At 39.1% G+C, this 26,273-nt stretch overlaps 1 protein-coding gene across 2 annotated transcripts in view; it reads right to left on the minus strand.

The window, feature by feature from the left end:
* SBNO1 (strawberry notch homolog 1) overlaps positions 1 to 26,273 on the minus strand; it is a 34,971-nt gene continuing 8,698 nt past the window's right edge. For both annotated transcript variants that reach the window (XM_068163529.1, XM_068163530.1), the window contains exons 4-32: positions 25,562 to 25,871; positions 23,267 to 23,367; positions 21,417 to 21,513; positions 20,200 to 20,360; positions 19,090 to 19,223; positions 18,857 to 18,947; positions 17,817 to 17,978; positions 17,173 to 17,308; positions 16,990 to 17,095; positions 15,618 to 15,771; positions 14,413 to 14,595; positions 14,110 to 14,207; positions 13,292 to 13,443; positions 12,510 to 12,707; positions 12,053 to 12,223; positions 11,793 to 11,962; positions 10,826 to 10,957; positions 9,544 to 9,679; positions 8,970 to 9,082; positions 8,797 to 8,868; positions 8,238 to 8,337; positions 7,635 to 7,709; positions 7,237 to 7,383; positions 7,062 to 7,156; positions 6,804 to 6,896; positions 6,207 to 6,344; positions 5,546 to 5,622; positions 4,585 to 4,778; positions 1 to 3,884 (exon numbers count right to left, since the gene is read on the minus strand). In XM_068163529.1, coding sequence (XP_068019630.1) covers positions 3,742 to 3,884; positions 4,585 to 4,778; positions 5,546 to 5,622; positions 6,207 to 6,344; positions 6,804 to 6,896; positions 7,062 to 7,156; positions 7,237 to 7,383; positions 7,635 to 7,709; positions 8,238 to 8,337; positions 8,797 to 8,868; positions 8,970 to 9,082; positions 9,544 to 9,679; positions 10,826 to 10,957; positions 11,793 to 11,962; positions 12,053 to 12,223; positions 12,510 to 12,707; positions 13,292 to 13,443; positions 14,110 to 14,207; positions 14,413 to 14,595; positions 15,618 to 15,771; positions 16,990 to 17,095; positions 17,173 to 17,308; positions 17,817 to 17,978; positions 18,857 to 18,947; positions 19,090 to 19,223; positions 20,200 to 20,360; positions 21,417 to 21,513; positions 23,267 to 23,367; positions 25,562 to 25,871 — 3,939 coding nt within the window. In that variant the 3' untranslated portion in view covers positions 1 to 3,741. The remainder of the gene's footprint in view (positions 3,885 to 4,584; positions 4,779 to 5,545; positions 5,623 to 6,206; positions 6,345 to 6,803; positions 6,897 to 7,061; positions 7,157 to 7,236; positions 7,384 to 7,634; positions 7,710 to 8,237; positions 8,338 to 8,796; positions 8,869 to 8,969; positions 9,083 to 9,543; positions 9,680 to 10,825; positions 10,958 to 11,792; positions 11,963 to 12,052; positions 12,224 to 12,509; positions 12,708 to 13,291; positions 13,444 to 14,109; positions 14,208 to 14,412; positions 14,596 to 15,617; positions 15,772 to 16,989; positions 17,096 to 17,172; positions 17,309 to 17,816; positions 17,979 to 18,856; positions 18,948 to 19,089; positions 19,224 to 20,199; positions 20,361 to 21,416; positions 21,514 to 23,266; positions 23,368 to 25,561; positions 25,872 to 26,273) is intronic.

Consider the following 26,273-nt stretch of genomic DNA (forward strand, 5'->3'; position numbering starts at 1 on the left):
TATGCACACATCCCTTGGAAGGTTTATATATGCTATATATATTTCAAAGTACACACAAACTGCCTGCTTGGCAGGTTGAGAAAATAAGAATACATCTTGGGAAGGTCATGAAGAACAAAAATTCCCAAAAACAACACAAAGGGAAAACAAGAGTTATTTACATTCAATAATTCAGTAGCCTTTAACATCTCTATATACAAACAGACTCTTCTCTGTGTATGTACAGACCGCGACAGAAGCTGAATGAAGCTTATTCCAAATGCAGAAAGAAAAATACAAAACCCCCTTGATAATTCACTCAACAAATGTTTTACAGGTTGCAGAGCTTTCTTCATTTACAAAGGAAATACTACACACTGACTAGACAAGTAGCATCTTAGGGGAACCAAAGTCCTCACAAGAGGTGTGTGTTCCCAACAGACCATACAGCGAGTGGAAAACAAGATTGAAAACTTGCTGTGCAGAGGAGGGTTTTAGTAGGTTGTAATTGCATTTACTATGTCAGACAGATCTAAAGTATCAAACTAGTTAACCAGTCAAAATTTCATGGCTGTCAAGGGACAGTTTAAAGATGAAAACACCAAAATTGTATCCCTCCAATTCCCGAATCAACTTAATTATGTATCTTCCCCTTCTACAGCATGCTTCCAAAGCTCACATGGCACAGGAATTACTGCCACTTTACATCTTGCTTTGCCCCTCATCTGATATCCATCCTTTAGAAGTTTTGTATCCATTTCAGGTGGTGATTTGTACAGAGTAGATCAATGCCCCACAAGCAGGAAAAAAGACACACCATTCCTGCCCAGCCTGTTAATTTATATGACATGACAATCGGTCTCTCCTTTTTCCTCCCTGTGAGGATGTTTGTCTTCTGGGCAGTGCTGCAAGAGGATACCGCAGAGCTGCTCTTTATCCCATCCACAGTGCTATTTATATTCTTTGTCTCCCCCCGCAAGTTTTATTAGGAGCTCATACAAGGAACAAACTACTATCAAAAAACCACACCCCAACCACTGAGAAAAGATCTTCAAGAGAAAAATCTTTCTGTAGCTTGAAGGCTGAATTATTATTTCATGTTAACCTTGAAGATGTTCTAACACTCCAGAGCTGTGGATACAGGCATGTTAGTAGCTGAAAGATAAAGCCAAGGCATTGATGGTGGCAAGTAGCAGAGAGCAGGAAAAGGAGAGCAAGTGAGGGAAGAGACATCTAGAATAGGAACAATTCTTATGGATCTTGTAAGTACTGTTGTGGGGTTTTTTTCCCCCAGCAGGGAACACAAGTCCATGAGAAGTTTAAGGAGGCAAGTCAACAGCACCAGCTATGAACTCCCCAAATGAAATATCAATACAGAGTATAGCCAATTATTTGCTCATCCCAACAACCACAGGTAGCACAAGAAGCTGAGAAGAGCACTTAGGAACTGAAGTGTATTTAAATAAGTTGGTTAAAAAAATAAAAACAAACAAACAAAAAAAATCACTATTTGTGAACCTACCACTTCTAGAACCATCTTACTGAGGATTAAGATCTAAAATACTACATGTACCATCTCAGATGGTAGAAGTTTCTACACCCGATACTTAAAAAGAAGGACAGTGAAGTCCACACAGCTTGCTGGAACTAGCAATTTGGTTCAGTATCTGCTGCAACAGTCATCTGTCAACATACTTCTCAAAATTCCATTACTTCTCCTGGAGTGGATGCCAAATACATCCAATGATGGGTATGAAACACATGAACATCCTCCCCCACATCCTGTCTGTGGTCTAGTTTTCCAGGACATAACCAGCTTTTACTAGTATCACAGCACTCAAACTTTTCCTTACTACCCAAAGATTAAAACTCCAGCACACCTACTGCCTGCATCCCAAGTCCTTTACAGAGACACACCAGGCATAATAGTCACAAAATGATGGAATGCCCTGGGTCAGAAGAGACCTCTAGAGGTAAGAAGCATGCCAGTTTATTCTGGACCTGTATTTCCAGCTAGCTTCAAGCATGGGCAAGGGACTGATGCCCTTCACCATTTCAGCCTGGGAGCTGAGGACAGCAGGCAGACTTTCCTCCCCAACACAGGTGCTCTGTTCTTGCACTGGGTGCTGGTACAGGCAGCATTAAATAATTCACATACGGGAACTCACTTCAACCTGAAGTTGTGGAACTTCTGGCCCCTTGACTTAGGGATAAGATTTTCTGACACTTGAGTCTGGCTGGCTGAGTGTTTACAGACATGCTGCAGTGAGTTGCTGCTCTGTCAGGTGAACCTTAAAATATGCACCACAGTTTAAAAACTGTTTACTTCTTGCCTCATTAGTGAGTTCAGCTGAGATATTTAGACTGCCAAGACAGAAGCCTGGTTAAAGCAGACTGGAACATGCCAAGTCCTGTCAGATTCCAATTGTACAGACTTGTTAGTTCTTTTGGAATAGGGTGATTGCCTAAACAAGACTCCACTTCTTGTTAGTACAATAACTTTTATTTGACATCTACAAGATCATTATCTTGTAGTTGTTTTGGACAGGTTTATACAATCTCAAATTTTCAATAGTGCAACCTGTGCAAGCAAGAAATGACAAACATTGTCCTTCACTTTCTTATAAACATCTACTATTATAGGCAAAACAAAACTTACCCATATTATAGATAAGTGACTATTCACATTTGTACATTACAATTTCTTTTAAACAGCTCCAGATAAACTCTACAATGTCTTACAACATATTAAACAGTATTCAAGTTACTGGGTAACAGAAACAGCACATACAGCGGAACCCTCAAGTGTTTCCCATTCTCTAATTTACAGCTCAAGTAAGGTTTCATCTTACAAGTGACAAATTAAATTACATTAATGAAGTAAAAAATAGAAGATTGTATGCGAGATGGAAGTGAATTTGCACTTAAGTTTCCATAACCACGCTGGATTAAGGAAATGCTTCAATTTAAGGAAAATAGGCATCCAGCCATCTTTGCAGTACACATTAGGAATACCATTAATACATTAAAAATGAACTAATTTTAATTTAAGATGTTTATCACAAAAAAAAAAGAACAAGTTGTAGACTCAAATATATAACCCCCAGGAGAGAATCAGAAAAAAATGCAACACCTGGGTATAAACACTATAAAAATGCAATAACCAATGCTGTACAACTAAGATTGCGTTTCTCTCCCAAGTCCTGCCTCGTGTGTTTATCCTGTCCATGCCCGTTTCCAAAGACATGCACTGTCAAACAGAAACTGGGAAGGAACCTGAATGCATGGTGTGCAACCTCTAGGTTTCATGCTTTTATTAACTCATAAATTGAAGAGAAAAACCCAATATATATTTTATATATATATACTCAATACATGCATTCAAGGATATCTCCCACAGCAATGGCATTGATGCACTGCGTTAAACCCTGAGCACTGTATGACAAGATAAAAATAAAGCCTGCTTGGGGATTTTCAAGCATTTTCAAACAAATTGTGGTTTGTAGCTTAAAAGGCCAAAAGTAAAAGCAAACAGGAAGCACTACAGAGAGCATAAGGAAAGACAGATGCACCACCATAAACAACTGCTGGCTTTCAGTTCTACCAACCTTGTTAGATCTCTTTATTCCCAAAGTATTTGAGAGCACACAACTGAACTGAAAAAGTTATATTTCTTTGGAATCTGTCCCTGATTTTTATGCAAGTGATATGCTTTTACAGCCTTTTCTCAAACACCAAAGTCACCACCTGTAGTTTGTCCTCTTATGCATTGTTGAAATTGGTGATGCTTTGTGGGTGATGCTGCTGCCATATCTGCTGCTGTTGTACTGCAAGCTGCTGAGACTGATCTGACGTTGACAGGAGGTTTACAAGGGGTGAGACACAATTTGCAGGAATGATCAAACCTGGAAACAACAGAAACACATCAATTGTCTCATTAAAACCTCAGGCTGATGATTCTACCATTTAGTTTAAAAAAAACCCAGCCAGCAGTGACTATTTCCAATATCAAGTCTAGTCAAGCACCGCTACAAGTTCTGATTCTCAGTAAAGTTTATCTTCAGTACATCCTTTAGGTCATGAAGCAACAGAAAGTTGCCACTTTGTCCCTGAAGACAAGTTTGATTCTTACATTACCTGTTGCCACATAAACCCAGCAGCTGTCGTTTTGCTTTTCTGGACTCACAGAAGTTAAAAGACCATTAAAAACCCTCCAAGTTTAAAACATGAAAAGTTTCAGCATCTTGAAAAACTGTTGCTAGTGTAGGAGCTGCCATCATATCACACATCCACAGGATGTCCACATTTAAAAAAGAAAGATGTTTCACCCTCTGTCATTTCTTGTTGCTAAACCTCTTAGTGAAGCCTCAATCTTCTTGAAATCATTCTAAACTACTGATTGGATGTAACTTCCAATAGCTTGAAGCCCACCAAACCCACCATTTCAAGGGTTTACTCTTCTTTCCTACAAGTGGGGAAAAAAGTGGAGGCCTCTTGCCAGCATCTTTATAAAGGACTTGGATTCAAGTCTCAACACAGTAATTTGTAAGTTACAACTATCCTCTATTTCAAGAGAAGAAACACAGGAGCAGACAAGCCACTTACCCACAATCCTCTGCCCATCTTCTGTTCTCAGACGAACTATTTGCATTTTCACATTTGTACCACTCACAGAGGCTAGAACACCTTCTACTTTTGTCCAGACACTCAATACTGAACCACACAAGACATAGTAAGTTCGACAGCGCAGTCCCACTTCACAAACTAATCCCAAGCCTGCCTTCTTACAGTTGCCTCTCCTATGGTAGAGAGAAAAAACAAACCAACTTTCAAAAGAATTGTGCAAACAGCAAGTATCCAATTCCATTAAAAGTGAGATTTGCAGTTAATTACCATATTCAAAGCTGAGCAAGAGCTGCAGGTACACAGGAAGAGAAAGCTCCTTTATCCACAGCATGTCTCTAATGGTAAAGTTTTGAATAGTGTTGGCCTAATTAGGACCACATCTTCAAAACGTACAGACAGAGCTTTCAGCTGAAAGGTGCCACTCACTTAGGTCACCTGAGGACCTGAATCTGTTGCCTATTAAACTGGTACCTGATCAGCGTATTTCAGAAGCTCCAGCACTAACCTGAGACTTCCACCAGTTAGGCTGCTGCTCAGGAATTGAGATATCAGCTGCTGAGTTCAGACACAGAAGCAGCAGCACAAGGACAGCTGTTTCTGACATAACCTCTACATGAAGCATGAACATTTTCCCTCCCAACAACATTTGAACTATCCTACCACAGTACCAGCTCAGATCAAGACACCTGAAGCACAAGCTAGTCCTGGGTCACTCTACTTTACTACTAGAGTGCAATTTATGTATTTGCATTCACAATGTATTATGGCTTTAAAAGCAAGCGCAAAGCTCCATGTTTCTCCTCAAAGGCTGGGTCATTTGACTGGTCATGGGACAGTCTGTCTTAAGTGAGAAATACAAGACTTCACAGGAATAGCACAAGAACAGAAGTAGTGATAAACAAGTTTAGGTTAGAGCATCTGTGTGCATACAAATACTAACCAGTAAGCATGGGTGCAGGTATCCGCAGAAGAATTGTACTGCTCTAACCAGTGTGGCAGAGCATCTTCAGAGGGTACCTGGAAAAGTCAAAGTGGGAATAACAAAAATAAAGACTTGCATGCAACAAAATAAAATTTGCTCATTGCTACATGAAAAGAGGGACAATCAACATTATAATAGTGAAAAGAAGTATCCAGTAATTCAAGGCCATCCAACAGAAATACCATCTCAAGAGATAAACAAAATGCTTAAACATAGCACAATCTAGTAACGATACAAAGCCAAAATATTTAATCTAGTGAAAAAAAAAGTGTATTTAAAATGCCATCAGCCAACAGCTGAGGCTTCAAAACCGTGGCTCAGAATGAAGAAACAGCTATGCACAGTTCAAGGGCATGTTTGTACATCTTAAACAGAAGCAAAACTCCTCTCTGGTTGATCCAACCCCCCTCATTTTCCATTACCACACCACAGATAATTTGTATTAAGAAAACCTTAAGATAGAGGAATGCAGAAGCCATGTAGACCCTCTTAAAAAGGCTCAAGCACAAACTCTGCTCTGGAAAGTCTGGTTTTGGACTTGCCAGAATGACACACAAATACCAGAAAAACAGAGTCCTTCTACTTCTTATCTAAAACTAGTGTTAATTTTAATGGTTACCTTCTTGTATTTCTTTTTCAGGTCTGCACATGTTTCTAGTTTGAGTTGTTTCCCAGTATTTGGTCTGTATACTAAAAAAAGTTTCTTCTTAGGGTTCACTTCTTTTACTAAAATAGCAGTCTTCTTGTTATTTCTTATCTGGAAAAGAAAGACAAACCAAAACCCAAAGTTTCAACATGCTGACAGTATCAGCCTTGTGATTTCACACTGTGTTCCTCACAGTAATGGTGAACACATCTGTGTGCAGTATGACAACCAACATTAACAAGGACACCTTTGGAAGGCAGTACCATTCATCTACATTAGCCTCATCAACTTCTCCTTACAGTAAAAGGATCTGGTTTCTTGATGCAGGTTTAAATAAGAACTACCAATCTGGTATCACATTCCTATCAGGAAAGAATTCCTTGCAGCTTAAAAAAGAGAATGCTTCACACAGTGCTGGAAGCAAATTTAACATGAATTTTAATGTAAGACCAAAAAACGTTTTGCTGCACAGTAATAAATTTAAACAGGACATTTTCCAGAGAAGACAGCATATTTGGTTAGCCCCCCCTCCAAACTTCTCTGCACAAAATCCAAGAGACTAAGTCTTACCTGCAATGATAAATAAAATCCATCATCTGGACCAGTCTGTTCTGCCCAGATCTTAGTTGCTTCATCCCAAGACATGCCTCTCTCTACACTGATCTAGAAAAGAGCCACAGAAGGGTATGTGAATAGGACAGGCTTGAAAACAGTTACAGACACAGGAATGAATAGTGTCCAGTGAAAGGCCTGGAACCTCCTCTCACTCAGCACACCCTCAGCTGATTGCCTATTAATTCATACAAATAAGATACAGAATTAACTTACTGTGTATAGTTCTACGTGTCCAGAGGTAGAATATCCAGGAGTTAAGAACTTCTTAACGTCTGCCTTCCTTACTTTCTCATCCCCAGAGCCCAAATCTTAAAAAGGAAAGGACAGAGTTACTCTGTTTTTTTGTTCTCACTGAACTACAAGAATACTGAGAGATAGATTTACTCACCTAAGATGCCCATATCGTATCTTCCATTCTTTTTAGCATTTTGAATAACTGCATTTAATGTGTCAGAGAAGTACTGGAATAAAGCATTCTGCTGATGCACTTCCATACCAAGAATTCTATTCAGAAATTTCCCTATGTTGTTATAATCTAAAATAAAAAATAAAATACATGTATTAGGGCCACAGATTAAATTTGATGACAAACTCTCAATCAGTATTCAAAGAGTCTCTAATGACTACTTAGAGCCATTTTTTCAGATATGAGGAAAACAATCTGAAGTTCTTCCAAAAATGTCACTTTCTAGATGGTTAAAACTTCAGTTCTGTTGCTAGGAATCCACTATCGTGATGTTTCATGTTCCTAGCAACGTTCTAAAGCTGTACTAAACACACAAATACCTTTATCAAGTGTTAGTATCCCAGATCTGTCTTCTACGTTTATCAAGCCTACACCAATCAATCCCTGACGAACATCTAGGAAAAAAAGAGAGACCAAATCACAGGTGCTTTGCCATCTGAAAATAAACCAACAGGTAACAGCTTATCTAGCATTCCCATTTCAAGATCCAATTCCAAATTCTCACACCTCTCAAACACATTACTTGCTTATTGATGGTAGAAATTGCAAGGCAAAACTTTGCCTTCTGCTCTTCCAGGAAGGGCAAAAGCAAGGAAAACTACTAATGGCACCACACGTGAGCCAAACAGGAGGGCAAAAACATTGCAACACGAAAATAAAGTTGGAAGAACTGTGTGTAATGCTTTGGCCAAACAGACACAGAACGTGCCTTGGAGTGAGAGGGAGTTCACATATCTTGTTTCGTATGTGAACTTCAACATTCAGGCAATGTGCACTGGAAAAAAAAAAAAATCCAGTAAGGGTGTATCTGGGCCAGCTGGTTTAAATAGTAACGAGGTTTTCTAGCTCTAAAATGATTTGCATTTCCAGCATACTGGAGAATGATCAAAAGGCAGTTATTACATCCAGTGAATTACACTTGCCTTTGAAGAAGTCTCCAGGAAAATCAGGAGGAGGTGAGACCATAGGAGAGTCCAAATTCACAATGGATTTCATCACAATCTCTAAAGCATTTCTGCCATACTGCATGGGAAAAAAGAAAGCTGCTCTAATGATGCGATACAGTGTCTGTGCCTCAAGCCCCAAGCACATGTGGTTTAACAAGTACTTGTAATAAAGCATTTTTCTCTGTAATAGTAAAGGGCACTGGTTATTAGCTTTTCAGTTATAAACTACACTATAAGGAGCCCAGTCTTAATGTCTAATTAGAATTGTCAAATTAATCTCTTGGTTGTGGCTGAAAGGACACATACCATTTTTTTAAGACTTGGATTGCTAGCACATGCAGAAATGTAATTCTCACACACACATTCCATGTGGCTTTGTAAACATAATTAAGAACATTTACTGGCTATCTCAGAATGAGGCCTATCAGAAAACACAGCAAAAACACCACAGGAAATGGAAGACATCCTTCCTCCACAGGTTAGTTGTGGAATAAGCACCACAGCACAAGATTTCAAACAGAAATAGAACTGTCACCTTGTTGTCAAAATTGAATCTGCTGAGGTCTCGAGTTTCTGTGGCCCGTCTGTCACCATGGGTGAGGGCTCCCTGTAAAGACACACCTTTGTCATTAAATCACATTTTAAAGAACAAGAAACCCAAGTTGCCTTTTCTCAAATGAAGGATCAGACTCTCTGAAACAATCTTACCAAGCTCTCCAGTCTTTTCGCAACTATAGATGCAAATCTTTGCTCTCCTGCCAGTTCAGAAATTAGGAACACATACTCTGGAGCAGTCACTTGGTTGGATCTATGAGTTCTTCCTGGATAATTAAGCAGAAGCACAGAAATTAAGCAAATTCCACTTCATAGAACATTTTTAATACACTGTGAATTATGAAGAGTAAAGAAAAAAGCTAAACTTAATCCTGCTGAAAGCTTACTTTTTGCTGTAAAGCAGCCAATACAAAGGTGCAAATGCTCTGGAGTTGTAGCAAAATTCACAAAGATACTCAATACATAAAGTAATCTAAACTGCAGTGCAAGTTGATTGCTAGGTTTCTTTCAAAACTTTCAAGCCCTTTAGCTGTGACTAGAAAGAAAACTGTTCCAGATCATGAGTAAATGAGACTGACTAAGCAACCTCTTAGGGACCTTTCCAGTCTCATTTTCCATGAATCAGCAGTTAATATTAAAGAACCACAATCACTATGGTTGGAAAAGACCATCAAGTCCAAGCATTAACCTGGGTTTGCCAGGGGAAGGATACCAAAAAGTCATTTACCAAACTGCTGTATTGCTCTGTCTGCACTCCATGGTAGCTCCAGGGTCATGTGAACTCTCCGTCTCTGATTCTTAGCTCTCCGGTCTGCTTGCAATGATATTCCAGAGCTGGCAGCCTCTGAGATGATGGCAATGTTCTTTGATTGAGAAAGGAGTTGTTAGTTAGCAATGAATTCAAGCTTCGGTTTTCAGTTTCTAAAAACATTTGATTTTACAATTACTGCTAACATAGGTGTGAAATGGTTATTTGGCCTTACTGTTACAGGAAGAGGGGAGGGGAGAAAAATTATGGTTCTCTTCATCAGAGATAAAAGGGAGTGGGTTTCACTTTACTGGCAAAAGCAGTGTGATGCAGTCTTGCTATTCCAAAGGGCAAATTTCTCTGATGTTGGCCTGCACTTCCAAAAGGGAAGGGACACAGGAAGAGACTTGCTTCAATAGTAAGCAACACTGAGACGACAAAGTTACTGCTAATACTGTATAAGGAAGAGTACACAGCCATTCTCTTATCCAAAAGCATTTGCCTTGAAAGAATGTAAATGTTTGGACTGGGCACAAATCACTTACAGGAACAGGAGTTCTACCCTCAAGCAAAACAGCAGACCATAGAAATTCCACACCAACAGCTACATTTACTTCATTTGCCCTCTTGTGGTAGCTTATCCCAAATGAACCACAGCAAAGTTGTCTTTTCCCTTTCTCCAATCTGCTTCAATTCTACTATTAATTCTGCTCAGTATTTTCTTTCAGAGTGCAATGCAATGCACAAAAGCCATCACTCTTCCCACCATTACTTCAAAATGCCTTTTAAGGTGAATAACCTCCACCTTTTCCCCTCACTCAAAGTTTTTTCCATACAAAGTACCCATTTCTCAATTTCATTATTTCCTCTTAGAATCAGAGATACAGTAATCCAGGTAACAGGATCACAAAGATACAGAGGGTTTGTCTGTCTCTTCAAACACAGAGTTTTACAAGATCAGCTTAAAGGTGCTAGCTTTCCGTCTGGCACATGTACACACCTCTTAAGAGTACAGTGGCCTCTGTGGCCACCCAAACTACAGCCTGACCTTTAAAGCGTGCTACAGCCATGTACTAGCACTACTGAACCTACTTGCTTGAAAAACAAAACACAGCAGTGAACATGAAATGGCTTTTCACTAGCATTTACTTACAGTACCTAAAATGTCATTATGGGTTAACAGGAGAGCCACAGCTTGAATAGCTTAGTGTTACTGTGGTATCTGGCAAGTTTTTCTAAGTTGTATCTCTTTAGGGAGTACCTTATCTCCATCCATGAACCTCTGCTTTTCTGTGATGTTCAGAATTTCAACAGGCACATCAAGTTCAGACCTTGACTCATAAGATATGCTGCCATCATCATTGCTTACAACTCTCCCCTTGCGGCCTGTCATCTTTAAAGAGAAAAGGGACTATGAGCTCATTGCAGCAATACCAACATCATTACATGACCAAAACTTCAAGCAATGGTGCTATTTACTCATACATCAATCTTAAAATATATTCAGTAATTTACTCCAAGAGTAAAAGCACATTAGAGAAGTTGAATTGGTTTTTTGATGCCATTATGTGCTATGTGGAACACTTGTTTAGAAGCAACTTAGGGAATCAAAAGCATAACAAAGCTTATCTAGGTAGAAATGATGCACTGTTCCACCACTGCCCACAAGGGATTTACAAAGAGTACTAGGAAATAAACTAAACTGACAGGGTCTTTTAAATCTTTAAGATATTTCTACTTCATAGAGAGGGGTAGCTTAAAAGACATGCTTCTGAAGTTATTGAGAAAAGATAATAATTCATCAGGCCTTTCACTAATGCAGTATTATACAGGCTCTTAATCTTCATTGCCTAGGAAGAGGAACTAAAGCTGCTTTGTTTGATGTCAGCTTCAAAATTGACTATAGGTAGTTAAAGAAATATTTTACTGTAAAGCAAGAGAGAAACTAGTATGATTTATCCAATTTCAGTCACAGAAATAACCTTCTTACCCATTCAGAGCTTCTCTCTACTTTCTAATACAAGCTTGTCTTGAATTCAGAAGCAAAGTAACCCAAACTCTCATCCCTGTGAAATTACTGTCTAAAACTGATAAGCAAGTTCTCTTTAACAGATACACAGGTCATGTGTAACTCAAAGAACAACAATGATGATTTACGGCATCCAGATAATGTATGGCTGCAGTAGGAAAGAAGCATCCATTTTTCCTCTGTGTGAGCACCAGCCTACCTCTGCAACATTTTCAGGACCACCCAGTTCATCTATAAGTTCATCCAGCGTATTAGGTGGAAGATCTTCAGCCAGCTTTTCCAGTTTATCAAGCAGCTCTTTTTTCATTTGTTGGGCCCTTTCAACAGCATCCTGACTTGTTACAAAGCTGCTGTTTGTGTTACTGTTAGCTGGAATTTAAAAGAGAATCTTTAAGACTTAGAACTTCACTGCCTAACTGCTACGAAGAGGAAGCAATGTCAAAAGAAACTTATTCTTACCCGAGGTGTTGGTACTAGAAGTGGTGGTACCAACAGTGGAAGTAAAACAGCTGGGTCGTTTTGATCCGAGACCAGAAGCTAGTAAGGCACTTTGAATAGAATCTGGGTCTATGCTTTTCTTCTTTTTCTTGTCTTTATTTTTTTTATGCTCTTTTCTAATTAACCAGGGATCTAAAAGTTAAAAAAAGTTATTTTCATTAGGGTTCAAGCATCTACTACTAACCCATCCCTTCCTTTCAAAAGCTACATTCTCATTACAAAAGGTGACTTGCAAGAGCCTGAACTCCAGTGTGTGAAATTTACTTAAATCAACTTTCTAGTGCTAGTTACAGTCTCATTAAGCTACATCTTTATCAAACACTTACTTTTAGCTCAATGAAATGGTCAGGAACGATTTACAATGCTCACTACCAGCAAGTATAGCTACTTGCTTGATGAAACACTTAAACTGTCTTACCATCTTCATCATCTTCACTGGATTCATCTCTGAATGGGTTGAAGTCATCATCATCTCCAGAACTCAAAAATTTGGAGCTCTCATTATCACTTTCTTCATTGTCTGAAGCATCAGATTCGCTTTCACTCTCATCAGAGCTGCTACCTGCAAGGCCACCTGTTTTGCGAGCTTTTTTGGCTTCTCTGCTGATTTCCTCACCTAATTCCATCACCACCATCACCCCAGAAGAAAGAAAAAACAACACAATTGGTTTAGACCTTGTAGTCTGCTTTTGAGGTGTTCCGCATATAAACTAGAAAACACACTACATTTCTAAGAGGAGAACTCAGATTAGATTCTTCTAAATAGTTCTAAGTAAGACCCATCTCTCAAGTTGTTTGTTGGAGTTTATGATCACTTTGTGTAAGAATGTAAGCAGTTTGTGCAGGGAGGCGGTAGCAGCCTTCTCTTCACTGAATCTCATGAGAAAGGAAGCAATTATTTCTGTGACTGCATCAGGAAGGGGTCTGATACTGCAAAACATTTTGGCATCTGGCCCCATAATTACATCAACCCAGTTTTGAGCAAAGTGGTAACCGGAACTGACAGGTTATATTGCTTCAGCAGTAGTTCTAAAACCTGATGATGGAAATTCCTACAAGTCTGTAGGACTTGTAATAGACACTCTTTCACAAGTGACTGCACTGCTGTTTACACTCCCCTATTTCCTCCCGAGTTCACTCTTAGGCAGCTCTAAAGTTGCCGTTTTCACTATGGCATCAGTGTAAGAACGTAAGCATTACCTTTCCGCTTCTTTATTTTGTTCTCCTTGCAAGGGCTGTCTCTAGGTGAATTGTTATTACTTTGAGCAGTCAAGTCAATTCCCAACAAGCTAAACAGCTTCTTCCTGTCAGGAGCTGGAAAGTGCTTTTCAATAAGAGACTGGAATACTCCTCTGGTTAAGGAGAGAGGGAAAAAAAGAAAAAAAAGAAAAAGGGTTCTTCAGTCAAATTTGCATTTAAAGAAGAAAAGTAACATTTTCCCAACTTGCTTCTCTGAAAAGCTACTCCTTGGGAATGCTATTACATAAACACTGAGTAATTATCACCCTTATTACTCTATTTGTCACCTTCTTTAAAGCAGGAGACATTTACAGCACTACTATTTACAACTTGTTAAATTTTATTTTGGTATCAAGGGGTATTGCTACTCTCTTTCCTCACTGCTCAGAGTTTAAATGACAGGTTAATTTACTAAGAACTTCAGCAAAGCACTCCCCAGACTGGATCTGGCTCATTTGATAAGAGGGAAGTCATGACAGACTTGCTTTGGTATAAATGCAGTGTACACTTAGCAAGCCCTCTCCTCCTCCCAGTGAGAGAGCTATACGAGTTTTCACACTGGAAAACAGTTTCAGAGTGCCAGAAGAACTAGGAACGAACCAACAGTTCACTTCAGCAAGACTGCCAGATTTTATGCACAAGCAGATTAAGAATATTAGTAGTAAAGGATACCAAACTTCGTATACTGATGCGTGCTTTACACATGAAAGAACAAATCACTACACACATTGAGCTGGATTAGTTTTGTAAAGGACAATTCTAACAAACTTCAATCTTACTTTGCTGTAGAAACAAAGTCATTCAGTTCACCACCACCTTCCTCCAAAGCTTCTAATGTTCTTGCTTCTCCTGTTGACTGCAGGCCAATAACAACACACTAAAAGATGAACAAATAAGAAGGCATCGTCACGAAGACAACTGACTTAAGTTTATTTTGCCTGAATTTCTGCTCATTAAGTATCTTCAATAGCATAAAGCCAACAGCCTGCTAATACAATGTATGAAAATATCTGTTACAGACAAAAAAAATCCAACAGTCTTACTTTAACAAAAGCATTTAATAAGTCTTGACCTCAACTTACTTTTCCGTTCTTGATTTCCTCCCGAGCAAGCTGCACCACTCTCTTTACTTTAGATGCTATGCAAAGGTACTTGAAAAACCTCTGATGAGCTGACCAAAACTGACCCCACATGGACTTCTTCATTCGTTGCTCTGCATCGATAAGGTCAGCTGCTTGTTGAAATCTCTCTCTAGCACTCACCCACTGCAGAAGAAAATTGTAATTGCTTTACATGTCACACTTCAATGCTACACAAGTACATTGTTTAACATCCAAATAAAACCAGAAGTTTAATGTCACAGTACTATGTGGCTGCAAGTCAAGGAAACTCATCATATATCAAAGCTCACAGAAGAGAAAACAGCTATGGCTTAGTAAATTCAGAAGATGATTGCTGTCCTAATGAAAAGCAGATACATTTGCATCACGACCAATGCAAACACACAGTATTTTCTAATATCTAGTTTCTCCACTAACAATACTGATTAAGAAAGAAAAGAACTCTGGCCATAATTAAGTATAAAACAAGATCCCAAGAAATGCAAAGGCCCACTGCCTTTCTTTCTACGTTTTGTTACAGCAGTTGTTTCTGGGTGAGGTAAAGTAAGCTTTGGACACGAGTTTAGTGATTCTTTTCAACACTCATTGAGTAAAGTGCTGGTTTAAAGATGATGTTCTGCACCTATCAAAGATAAAAGTTAATTATTGTAGCTATGCAACATGAATACAGAGCCATGCTTAAACACCTCTTTAACAGGTAAAGACAGATTCAATGCTTTAGATTTAATCCACCATGTGACTCAAACTACTCTGCATCATTTAACTGCAAGCACCACTCCAATGAAGGGCATGCAGCTTGTTGAATGTTTTGCAGCTTGTTCTCAGCTTGGTTGCCCAAAGAGGGAAGACTGAAGCACCAAAATATGGTCAACAGCTAAAGAGCTTTATCTTAGGCAACAAGGACCAAGGGCTCTGAAGTACTGCTAGAAGAGTGTGGATCTGGCAGATGCTAGTAGATGCATCCAAAACTGCAGCTTTTGACTCAAACCAAGAATTAACAGCTTCTGCCAAGTCTTACATGGAGAAATCTTTATACTAAGATGTGACAAGAAGATGCTACTTCTGTCTCCCTCAACAGGTTATTTCAGAAACATTCAAGTTTAAACCAAGTAACCTCAACCTCTCAGAATTCAATACAGAAAGGGAATTTAAAAAGGCATTCTTACCAGTTTCACAGATTTGTTGTACATTTTAACGTATTCCTGGGAAAGCAGAACTTCATCAATTTTGAAAGTGACACCTGAAAAACTCAACTGTCTTGCTATGTACATTCCTCTCAGCTTCATATCCATAGCAACTATTTCCATGGCACCAACACCTCTAAAATAAAGGAACAAATTAAATCGATATTAGAATTTTCAAGAGCAAGGTTTGTTAACAGAACACAGAACCAACAAGAAAAACTCAACCTTGAAGTGTTTCAGAAAAAAGCAGCACCCTTACAAATGTGAATGGATGTAGTAACACACAGTAGTAGGGATTTCAGAAAACACGTGCAATCAGGAAGTCTTAAAATTTAGCCTCCACATAAAACTGCATCACTGCCTCATGAGTATTACATGTATCCCAAGAGGTATAAACACTCAAATAGTTACTTTTTCCCAAATGACCCAGCATGCATAGGGAGACAGTTTCTTGACAATTGTAATTGGATAATGAAGAAAATCTTGCATTGCAATTTTACACACTCCACTGAAGATTTAAACTAATGAACTGCATTCAGCTATTCAGATTCATGCTCATATGAAAATGGGCAGTACGTAACTGAAGTTCTCTCCAACAGCAATACACCTTCAGCGATATCTCGAAAGCACAGAAGTCAACTGCAAAGCTAACCTGCTCACAAGCTTGGGCCTGTAATTTCATCGTTGCCCATTTGATACAGACTCAGCAATAAAGCAGAGAGTATGCTTGCAGAGTCTAAAAAAATCACGCATCATGTAGATGGTATGCAAGAAGATGCACACTAAGCCCTACTGTAGCACTCTGTAGTGTTCCAAATTCTTTATAAGTTAGCACCTTAGTATATTACATTTCACCTACCTACCAAAGGACATAGCAGTTGAGTTCTTCTACTGACCTCATTAAACTAAACTCACATTTAGTTTACTAAGTTCTGCAGTATGAAGTACCTTGGGACAGCATTCTTCTTTTTTTAACTGGGTTCTTACACCAGAACACAAAAGAACAAGCCTTCTTCCTGTTAAACTACCTAATCTGAATGCATAAACATTAGAGGGCTTCTGCATATGAGACATCTACTACACTGAGCATACTCTGGACAGTGTTTTCATGATGAGCAGCAAAATATTTTCATTTCATGATACTCACATTTTAAAAGGGCTATTTTCCCAGCAAGCTTCTACAGCTCTCAAAGGGTTTTTTTGTGAGCAAGGAAAATATCGAATTTTTTACCCCATAAGACATGACATTCATGCTAGATGTAGAAGCCAGAGTCAAGACCATGAGGGAGCAAAGACAAAGGAAGCCGAGTCAACCACAGCCATAGGCATTTCTGTTACAAGTCTGCAATGTTACCTTCTTTCGACAGCCTGAATAAAGTCGCTGAATTCCCTAAATGGAGTTCCTTCACCCCATATTCCAAGCCGGTTCATGTATGCCATGTTTCTTGGCTCAGATGCACCTACGAGAAGAACACAGTCTGTACCAATGCTGGCAGAAACATACAGGGGTATTTAATACAAAGCAAGTAGTACATACCTGTGGCACTAGCATAAACAACCCTGGCTTTGGGAAGTTTATTTTGAAGTTCCAATACAGCCAGACCTGTTTTTGTTGGTTTTGATGAACCAACAGGACACAGATTCTTAGCTTTATGACACTCATCAAATACAATCTGGAAAATAATTAAGGAAAAACTCTCATTTTTAGGATGAGGAACTAAAACAGAAGATGAGAAAAATCTGCTCACTACAATATGTGGCAGCAGTAGATTGTAAACTCAAAAAGACACTACTCATTTTTCACTAAGAACTTTGGGACTTAGCTATTAGGTATTTAAAGGCACAATTAGCAACAGTTGAGTTCTTTACAGTGCTGTTGATACTCAAAGACTGGAGAAAACACCAGTGTAAGCTTTTAGGTTCTTAAGCATCATATTTCAATTTCATGTGTTCATTGTAGAAGCAGAAGCTTCCTCTTGTACCAGAGCTGTGTGGCAATGTAACAGGCATAAAGCATGTAAATCTTCAAAGCTAATGTCAGAGCAAGCACACAATTGATTACTGTCATAAACAGACAACAACAGCTAACACCACTAGCAAATTAAAATACAAGACTGTCTTAAAGATCTAAGCTTAAACAACAATTTGGTTACAATCAACTGAACTCCAGTTAAAGGATACAACTCCATCAAAGTCTTCACCACACCAGTGAAGAAGCTGCTTTAATCTGGTTTTGTATTTGCCACCAGACTGACTTTCACCAATCAGAGAAGAATAGGTAGCAAAGATGACACCTTTCTTCACACTTCCATTATGTTTGGAAGAAATCTTCCCATACTTGAACTGCAATAAAAAGATCATTACAGAAATTACTCAAAAGAGATCCCTCCTCAAACCCACCTGCCACATGATTATGAGACGGTAGTGTTCTTAAGCTTAAGATGCGCACACTTTCAACCACCAATATCCCTAGATGATGACTGGGGTATGGCTGGCATGTAGTATCAGGGCCTTCAATACACACTGAAGGAAGGCTACATCTGAGGCCTCAGATTTCTGACTGCGTACTTTCCTTAAACAAAATTAAGGTTTTAGTTTCAATGCATCCCTTAGGCCAAATGTATTTACAGCTGCTACTATATGAGAATTCATAAGGCTTTACTCTATTTTAGAATAAAAAGTCTAACTCAAACCAAACTTCAAGTTCAGTGAATTCAACCAGTAAAGACACTTCACAATTTATCTAAGTGGCTAATCCCAAGCAGAGGCACAGCCTCCAAAAATAACTGCACAGGCTACTGCTGCTTTAATAAATTACCAAGGAAGTCTATTATTCAAGTGTTACATACAAGCTGCATTACATAAAATGTGTGCTGGGAGACAGAAAGGAAAGATTCAAATGCTGCAATGTCAAAAAGATTTAAGGAATACTTCAACTGCTAGAAAATACCCCTTAGTTGTGGCTTGAAGAGTAATGTTTTAAAAGAAGAAAGAAAAAAGTCACATGCAAAGACTTAATCCTACAAGGGGCCTATTCCCATGATTAACTTAAAGCACTGTGTGGTTCTTCACAAGATTAAGGCCTGTCAGACATGAACCAGACAGCAGATTTATTGAAATTAGTACATTCTTGGGTCTCAAAACAGTCAAACATGCACAACTTGCCACACAAGCGTACCTAAAGTTTTGCCTCAACTGTACATAGTAAAAAGTTTCCACACCTTGTTTAATGAATGCACCAATATGTTTTTTGCCCCAATATCTCTCAGATCTCTTTCAGCGTCGTATTTCAGATCATTCGAGACGCTGAACCTGAAGACACAAAACCAAGCATACGTTTGGTAAGTTACAGCAGTTCCAAATGCAGTTGCTAGAATGTTTCTCAGAAGACAGGTCACACTCAACATAAGTTAGTCACTAGAGTGTCTGCTCTAACAAATCCTGACACACTTACCAGACTGCTCTTTTTCTGCCTAACAAGTAATTTTCATAGATTATTCCAGCTATGGTCCTTCCTTTTCCTACACCAGCACCATCACCTATCAAGAATCCAGCTCTGTCTCCATTGGGCAGGAATGTTTCATGTTGCTGTAGGAGAAAGAATAAAAAACTTGTACCCATTCTCCAGAACACATCACTGAGGATTGTCAGAAATGAGCAAACATAAGAAACATCCTATAGAATGAGACCAGCGGTTCACCCAGCCAAGCAGCCTCCTGACAGCAGGAAGAGGGGATGTTATATAGAAGAAGCATGAGTCTTAACTACTTTGTGTGATCCATTCTCCCACTTCCTCCCTCAGCACCTGGAGCTGCTGTAAAATTGCTGTACATATCTGATTTTTAAAGTGCCTGCTACTAGACTGGCTGGTTTTATTTTTTTTTACCCATGGATACAGCCAGCCAGCCACTGCCTAAAGAAGAATTCTTCTGTCCATTTTAAGCCAATCTCCTACTAGTTCCATAAAGTTTTGCTTTGTTCTTGTTTTATAGGGTGACACTGCTGTCTTGATTATGTAAACCTTGATTTCATTCCCCTTCATCTTTCTACTCTCCAGCCTGAGGCATTCCAGCCTTATTAGTCTCCTGTTAGTCTAACTTCTTTACCTTCCTCCCTGACATACAGACAACTGCACACACATCTGATGTGGACCCACTGAAGTTTAATATGGCAGCAGAATAACACCTTGTCTTGCTCTGTATACCCTCCCTTCCCAGTGACACCAAGAGTGTTGTCTTCCTTTGCCTGTTGCTGCTGCAGCAATTACATTATTTCAGAGAAAGAAAAATAACTAAGATCCTTCCTGAATGTTAAGACCGTTTGAGGTCAGCAACACGGAAGTGCTTTAGACAAAGCTTTCCTAGGTGTATGACCTCATGCTGAGCTGAGGCCCACCTGTCATTCTAATGCAACTCAAACTTCACTCAGTTGCTTATTCTTAGTATTTTATCTCCTTGTAAAACTGTGCTTTTAAAACTATCTGACATAGCTGTGCTTGTCAGACAGTAGTTTTTTCTTCTTGAACTCTATGTTAGCTTTTAAGCTGTACTCATGACTGGCATACCTGGGCTGCATAAGTGATTGCTTCAAGCTGCAAAGCTGACAACCAGCCACTATCAATTGTTTCTTCTGATATTGATGTCTGGTACCACACATCAGGAGGAGTTACACTGGATAATGAGCTGGTTTCCACTACTGGGTCAGGATGACGTAGACCAATTTTTACTGGTTGAAAAGAAGAGGGGAAGATGAAAAAAGTTCTGTTGCTACAGCACAGGTTATGATATTTACCAAGATACAACAATAGTCCATTTTAATGTCTGCACTCATGAAAAATATATATCCTTTCAAGAGTACATCAAGTGTTAAACTGCATCACAAAGGAATATGTGAACCTGAATTTACGTGACTGCAATCTAAGCTTTGTTTCTCTTCTCACAACTTTCCCCCAGTTTATGTAATTAAAGTGCAGTTAACAGAAAGTTTTAAATTTTTTGTAGGTGACATGTTTGAGGACAACTGGTCTGAACCTTTTCAAAAGGCCAGAAAGCCTCAAGGTGCCAAAATCATGAAAGCAACATTCTCACTATGTATACAGTGCTAGTTTTAAACAGTATATGGAGAAAAGATTTAGACTAGGCATGGTTTAATTGCTGACAGATGAGTGACAAGAAAGATTAACCATTTAGCTACTAACTTTGTGCAAACTTTTTTGCCTTGCTTTTCAGCAGGTCAGCAGTGTAGCTAGGAAACAAGGTAACAGCTTTTTGCCACTGATTACAATAAAGAGAAAAGAAAGAAAAAAGAGGAGATAGCATTAACAGCACTAAATGATTGTTATTTTTTTAATTAAAACAGCTCTAAGTCATCATTCAGGAACAATGCAGGAAGAATGTGCTTAGGGTAATTTCCCAGTACAAGACTGAAAACAGATTCTGAAGTGTAGCTGTGACCACTTAATCCCTTGACAGAATTCCCTCTACTGAGGGTAGAAAGTGTCTTAATACAGGCAAAAAAAGCTTGATGTTGGTTCAGTCAATCATTTCTGAAACAAGTACTTGTCAAAAATATAGTATATAGTTCCTTTTCTACTGAAAAAAAGGTCTGCACGCCTTCCAAAATGAAGTGCTATAATTTCCTAGGAAGATCCACCACAAATTCAGGTCCTTTTTACTTGATTTAGATAGTAACCTGGTTGTTGGTGATAGCAACTCAAAAGAGCAAATAAGTTAGCTCTTACAACATTACAGCCTTTTGAGGGAACAAAACATTAGGTCATACATTTTATTGGCATGTACTCAGCGTAAGTTTCTGCATGGCCCATTTCTTCTTCATCTTCCTCCTCAGGTTCCTCCTCCTCTTTTACTGCTGGCACTTTCTAGAATAAAGAAATAACCCATGTTAGTCAAACAGCACATTGTTAATGCTCTGGGTCAGAAATGAACATGAGAAGTGAGCACAATGGCGCACTTGAAGGTTTTAGCATATGTATTAGATGAACCAGTGAGCAGCTGGGAGAACTACAGACAAATCTGATTTTTTTACAGTCTGAACAACCCTTCAAAGACAAAGTCAGGGAACTTCACTCCTTTGCAAGGAGACTCAAGTACTCCAAAGCTCACATATGCAGAATTAAGAGAAACACTTCTTACAGCATATTAAATCCAAACTGTGACCTAAAAGGAAACTGCCTGGAAAGCACAACAGCCAGTTAACAGCCAAAACCCAACTTTCAAGTACTCCCATGAAGTCTCCTGCAGTTTCACATTCATTACATAATTTCATAACTTTGGGGAATAGTTACAATAGTCACAGTTCTACCCAATATTCTCTGAAGCCTGTTACCCATCTCTGAGTGTGATCTTGAACAATGTAAAATACAGGAATATTTTTAAAATACTGGCTTGATGACAGATTTCCACAATTCCTTTTTTTACATGAAACCTGAAATTAGCAATCTGAAAAATCCTTTTGTAGGCCAGTCACTAAAGAGCACTGTTCATCTCTAACTTCAGCCTGATTCTAGCTATCAGTGAACATGCTGAAACAAGGTTACAGCATCAGAATGCACTTCTATTACGTTTAGAAAATTGAATGATACTCAATTTACATCTCAAAAATCCAACTGCCCACAGGGTCAGCCTAGTTTCTCCATTGCTGGCTATACAAAAGGGGATATTTTAAAAAGCAAGTGTCTTAAAACACAGAGCAAAGCCCGCAAAGCCAATCAGATCCTGGGCTGCATGAGGAGAAGTGTGGCCAGCAGGGCAAGGGAGGTGATCCTCCCCCTCTACTCAGCCCTGGTGAGACCCCACCTGGAGTACTGTGTCCAGTTCTGGAGCCCCTATTACAAGAGGGATGTGGAGGTGCTGGAACGTGTCCAGAGAAGGGCCACAAGGATGATCAGAGGGCTGGAGCACCTCTCCTATGAGGACAGACTGAAGGAGTTGGGGCTGTTCAGTCTGCAGAAGAGAAGGCTCCGAGGTGACCTAATTGTGGCCTTCCAGCATCTGAAGGGGGCCTACAGGAAGGCTGGGGAAGGACTTCTCAGGGTCTCAGGTAGTGATAGGACTAGGGGGAATGGAATGAAGCTGGAGGTGGGGAGATTCAGGCTGGATGTGAGGAGGAAGTTCTTCACCATGAGAGTGGTGAGACCCTGGAATGGGTTGTCCAGGGAGGTGGTCGAGGCCCCGTCCCTGGAGGTGTTTAAGAGCAGGCTGGATGAGGCTCTGTCCAGCCTGATCTAGTGTGGGGTGTCCCTGCCCATGGCAGGGGGGTTGGAACTAATGATCCTTGTGGTCCCTTCCAACCCTGAATGATAGTATGATACTATGTTTATCAGCATTAATTGGAGAACATCCTTTTTTGTCCATACCATGAGGTTCTGTTAAGGACAGTAATTTCTTAAAACTGTCATTTACTAGACAGACAGTCTGCTCTACACAGCTCTTAGTTTTAGTCATCTAACCAAGTATTCATGTCGTGGAGAAACTAAGCTTTTGAACAAGCAGATGCGCTCAGTAATTCTACTACACAAAGGCACATATGAGTAACCACTGAAACTAGTCACAGGTGGTTGTGGCCAAGAACATACACATTCATCTGGCAAATTAACCATTTGTGCTACTTACCATTGTAGGTGAAAAGCTTCTCATTTTAATATCATTTATCCATATTCTTGCTACCTCTTTTGTGGAAGCCTCCTTCTTCACTGCACCATTGCTTAGATCGGCTACAAAAGAGAAGCTGTGTTTTACAGGAATTCCCTCCAAACATTGACACAAATTAACATTCTTCTATTAATGAGCTAGAAGAGAGGTTTAAACTGTCTAGTTGCACACTGACGCTTCAAGACGATAGTATTTGTCCAAATCAAAGTGTCTGAGCAAGGAGTTAAACCCTGTTACTACTCTGAAGAAACCTCCCAGGCAGTACCAGTACACCTGATGGGTGTGTATTCCATATTGTTTTTAACATGAAATTATTTTAAACCCTTCACCAAATCTAGACACAGCATTTAGAAATACTCCACCTTGTGAGCCTTTGAAATTTAACAAGCCAGAAAGCCCAGTGTTTCCACAGAAATGAGCTTACCTGGTCTGGTGGCATTTATCACCTTAGGAGAAACTACAATTATTTCTGTAAAACAAAAAGTCAACACTTTGGACTCAACTGTCTAAAGTTTACAACAAGACCCCTTAAGAGGATGTTTAACTTTCCTGTCCTCAGTCACATTTGGAATCAAACAGCAATAGGGCTCAATACAGAACTGAATCAATTTTACACAAAGATAGACATAAAACATCAAAAGCAGTTGTCAAGCTTCCATCATATTGGCAATCAACACATGTAATAAATTTAGCATAGCATAACTGCCCCTAAAAACAATTAAGCCAATTGCACAAATAAAGCTTCCCTCAAAGAGCTTGCATAATTTTAATATTCTCTGACCATATTTCTTTCCAAGAGCTTCTCTGCTCTTGAGTTTTCTACAAGTATTTCTTTTTTTATGAGCACGAAGAAAAGATCCAGAAACACAAATAAGACTCCATGGAAAGGCAGTTCCAGGAGGTGCAGGTCTCCTTTGCACTTTATACAGAAGCTACAGATTCAACTGTTTTCAGTATCTGGGCCACTACAATAGCAACTGTGGACTGATGTTATTACTATTACAGAAGCATTATTACTTATGGGCTTCTGTGAGCTTTTATTGAAAAGCAGGTAAACAGGTCCTGTAAAACCTTCTCCCCCTCCTTTGCCTCCCTGCCCCAACTCCAATTAGTATCTCAGCTTCAATTTTTGTTAACCACTCCTTAACAGAAGGCAATAGAACAAGGAAACACATTTTTCTTTGTTTCAGATATAACAGACAGCTTCATTTATTACACACTATCTGCATATGAAAAAAATAGGTTAATGCCAACCCCGCCTATAAAATCAAATCTTACTTCAGAGACAATGAAAACATAGTAATCCACAAAAGCCTGTGCACCTTTCAAAAAAGCAGGAACAGAGATAGGTATTTTCAAACTCAATTAGTCTGATCTTAACCTCACACCATAACCAGAATAACTTGAAAGAATCAAATCATGAAAACACACACACAATGCAGCTTGTCCCTTATATTGAGCTGATCATGTAAGAAATAAGGTCATGTCCATATCAGAAATAACACATAAGGAAAAAGGAAACACAAGATGAAGATTTACTTGGGAGTTGGACTCAATCATCTTCAAGGTCTTTTCCAAACAAAATGATTCTATTGTTCTGTTAGCAAAATACTTGTGGCATTTAAGCAAGCACCACATTTAAGAAATCACATGGAAACAGCCAGCGATTTTTTAGGACTTGGGTTTGTAAACAATAGATCTGATGCCTCCCAGGAAACAGGGACAGAGATTTGCTCTCCCAGGAAATACTTTACAGGAACACTTATCACAGAAGTAGCAGCATATACAACAAATACATTTGGAAGATGTCCAAAAATGTACACATTGGTCATAGTTCCACAGTGAGTACAGAGTAGAAGAGAAACCAAAGCAGATTAAAGATAATCAAATCAACTTTAGTAATGGTCATGAATTAATTTTACCCATTTGCCAGCTGCAATCTAAAAGTGTCATTTTCACAGAATCACAGGATTGTTTTGGATGGACAAGACCTTTAAGAGCGAGTCCAACCATTATCTAACTCTACCAAGTCTGGTGCTAAACCATGTCACTCAGCATCCTACAGCAAACCAAGAGCTTAAATTTCTTTTAAAGCCTACCATTTTGTATCATTTCACCTTAAATTCTAACAATGCTAAGTAAGAATAGAATTTATCAGGTTTTCTGAACCATTTACTTTTATGGTGATTACTAATCAATAAAAATACATTTCACTATTTATCTAAAATACTGTCATTAAGAAAGTAGAAAACTCACTTGCTGCTGTTGCTACAGGTTGGGCAATATTAGGAGGTGGCTTCAATTTCATGAGTTCATTAAGACTATTATTCTTTAGGAGATCTTTTAGCTGAACCTGGTCCTTTGAAGGTGCAGTGGTCAAGGCATTGCGTACTGCTGGTGCTGCAACTGAGGGTCGAGTAGTTGTGCTGGTCTGAATGATTTTTGCTACAGTGATGGTTTGCCTCGTGGTTGTAACAGGTGTTGTTTTTGTCATCACTATTGTAGTCCCCAAAGTTGGAAGCTGATTTATTTGATTCAGCACGAAGGTTGTGGTGGATGGTGGTTGCTAGCAACAAAGAAGCAAGGAAATTTTTAGCAGTGAAGGGAAAAAAAAAAGGCAGATTTGATGAGCTTTTCATCCAGAGCAAAGGAGTCACCAGCTTTTAAAAGACTCTTGAAGTAAGAAATGACTTCACATAACATGCTGAAGATGCTGGATTGATTATCTTGTGATGCAACAGTCTAAGCAAGAAGTGTCAATCTGTCACTATATTGACATATTTTTGAATGGTGCTTTTAAATGTTAAAGGAAGGAAAATGAAACAGAAATATAAAATAAAGAATTCATCCCCTAGGCACAAATGATAACTACTACAGGTACAGGACTCCTGAGCTAAAGAGAATTTCCAATATATAAGCTAGCTGCACAACTGTCAAGAGTGATTATCTTGCCTTAAAGTGTATGTGC

This window comes from Melanerpes formicivorus, unplaced genomic scaffold (genome assembly GCF_026170545.1).
Source record: "Melanerpes formicivorus ecotype bairdi unplaced genomic scaffold, bMelFor1.0.p_v2 SCAF_72, whole genome shotgun sequence".
In the NCBI taxonomy this organism is placed as follows: Eukaryota; Metazoa; Chordata; class Aves; order Piciformes; family Picidae; genus Melanerpes; species Melanerpes formicivorus.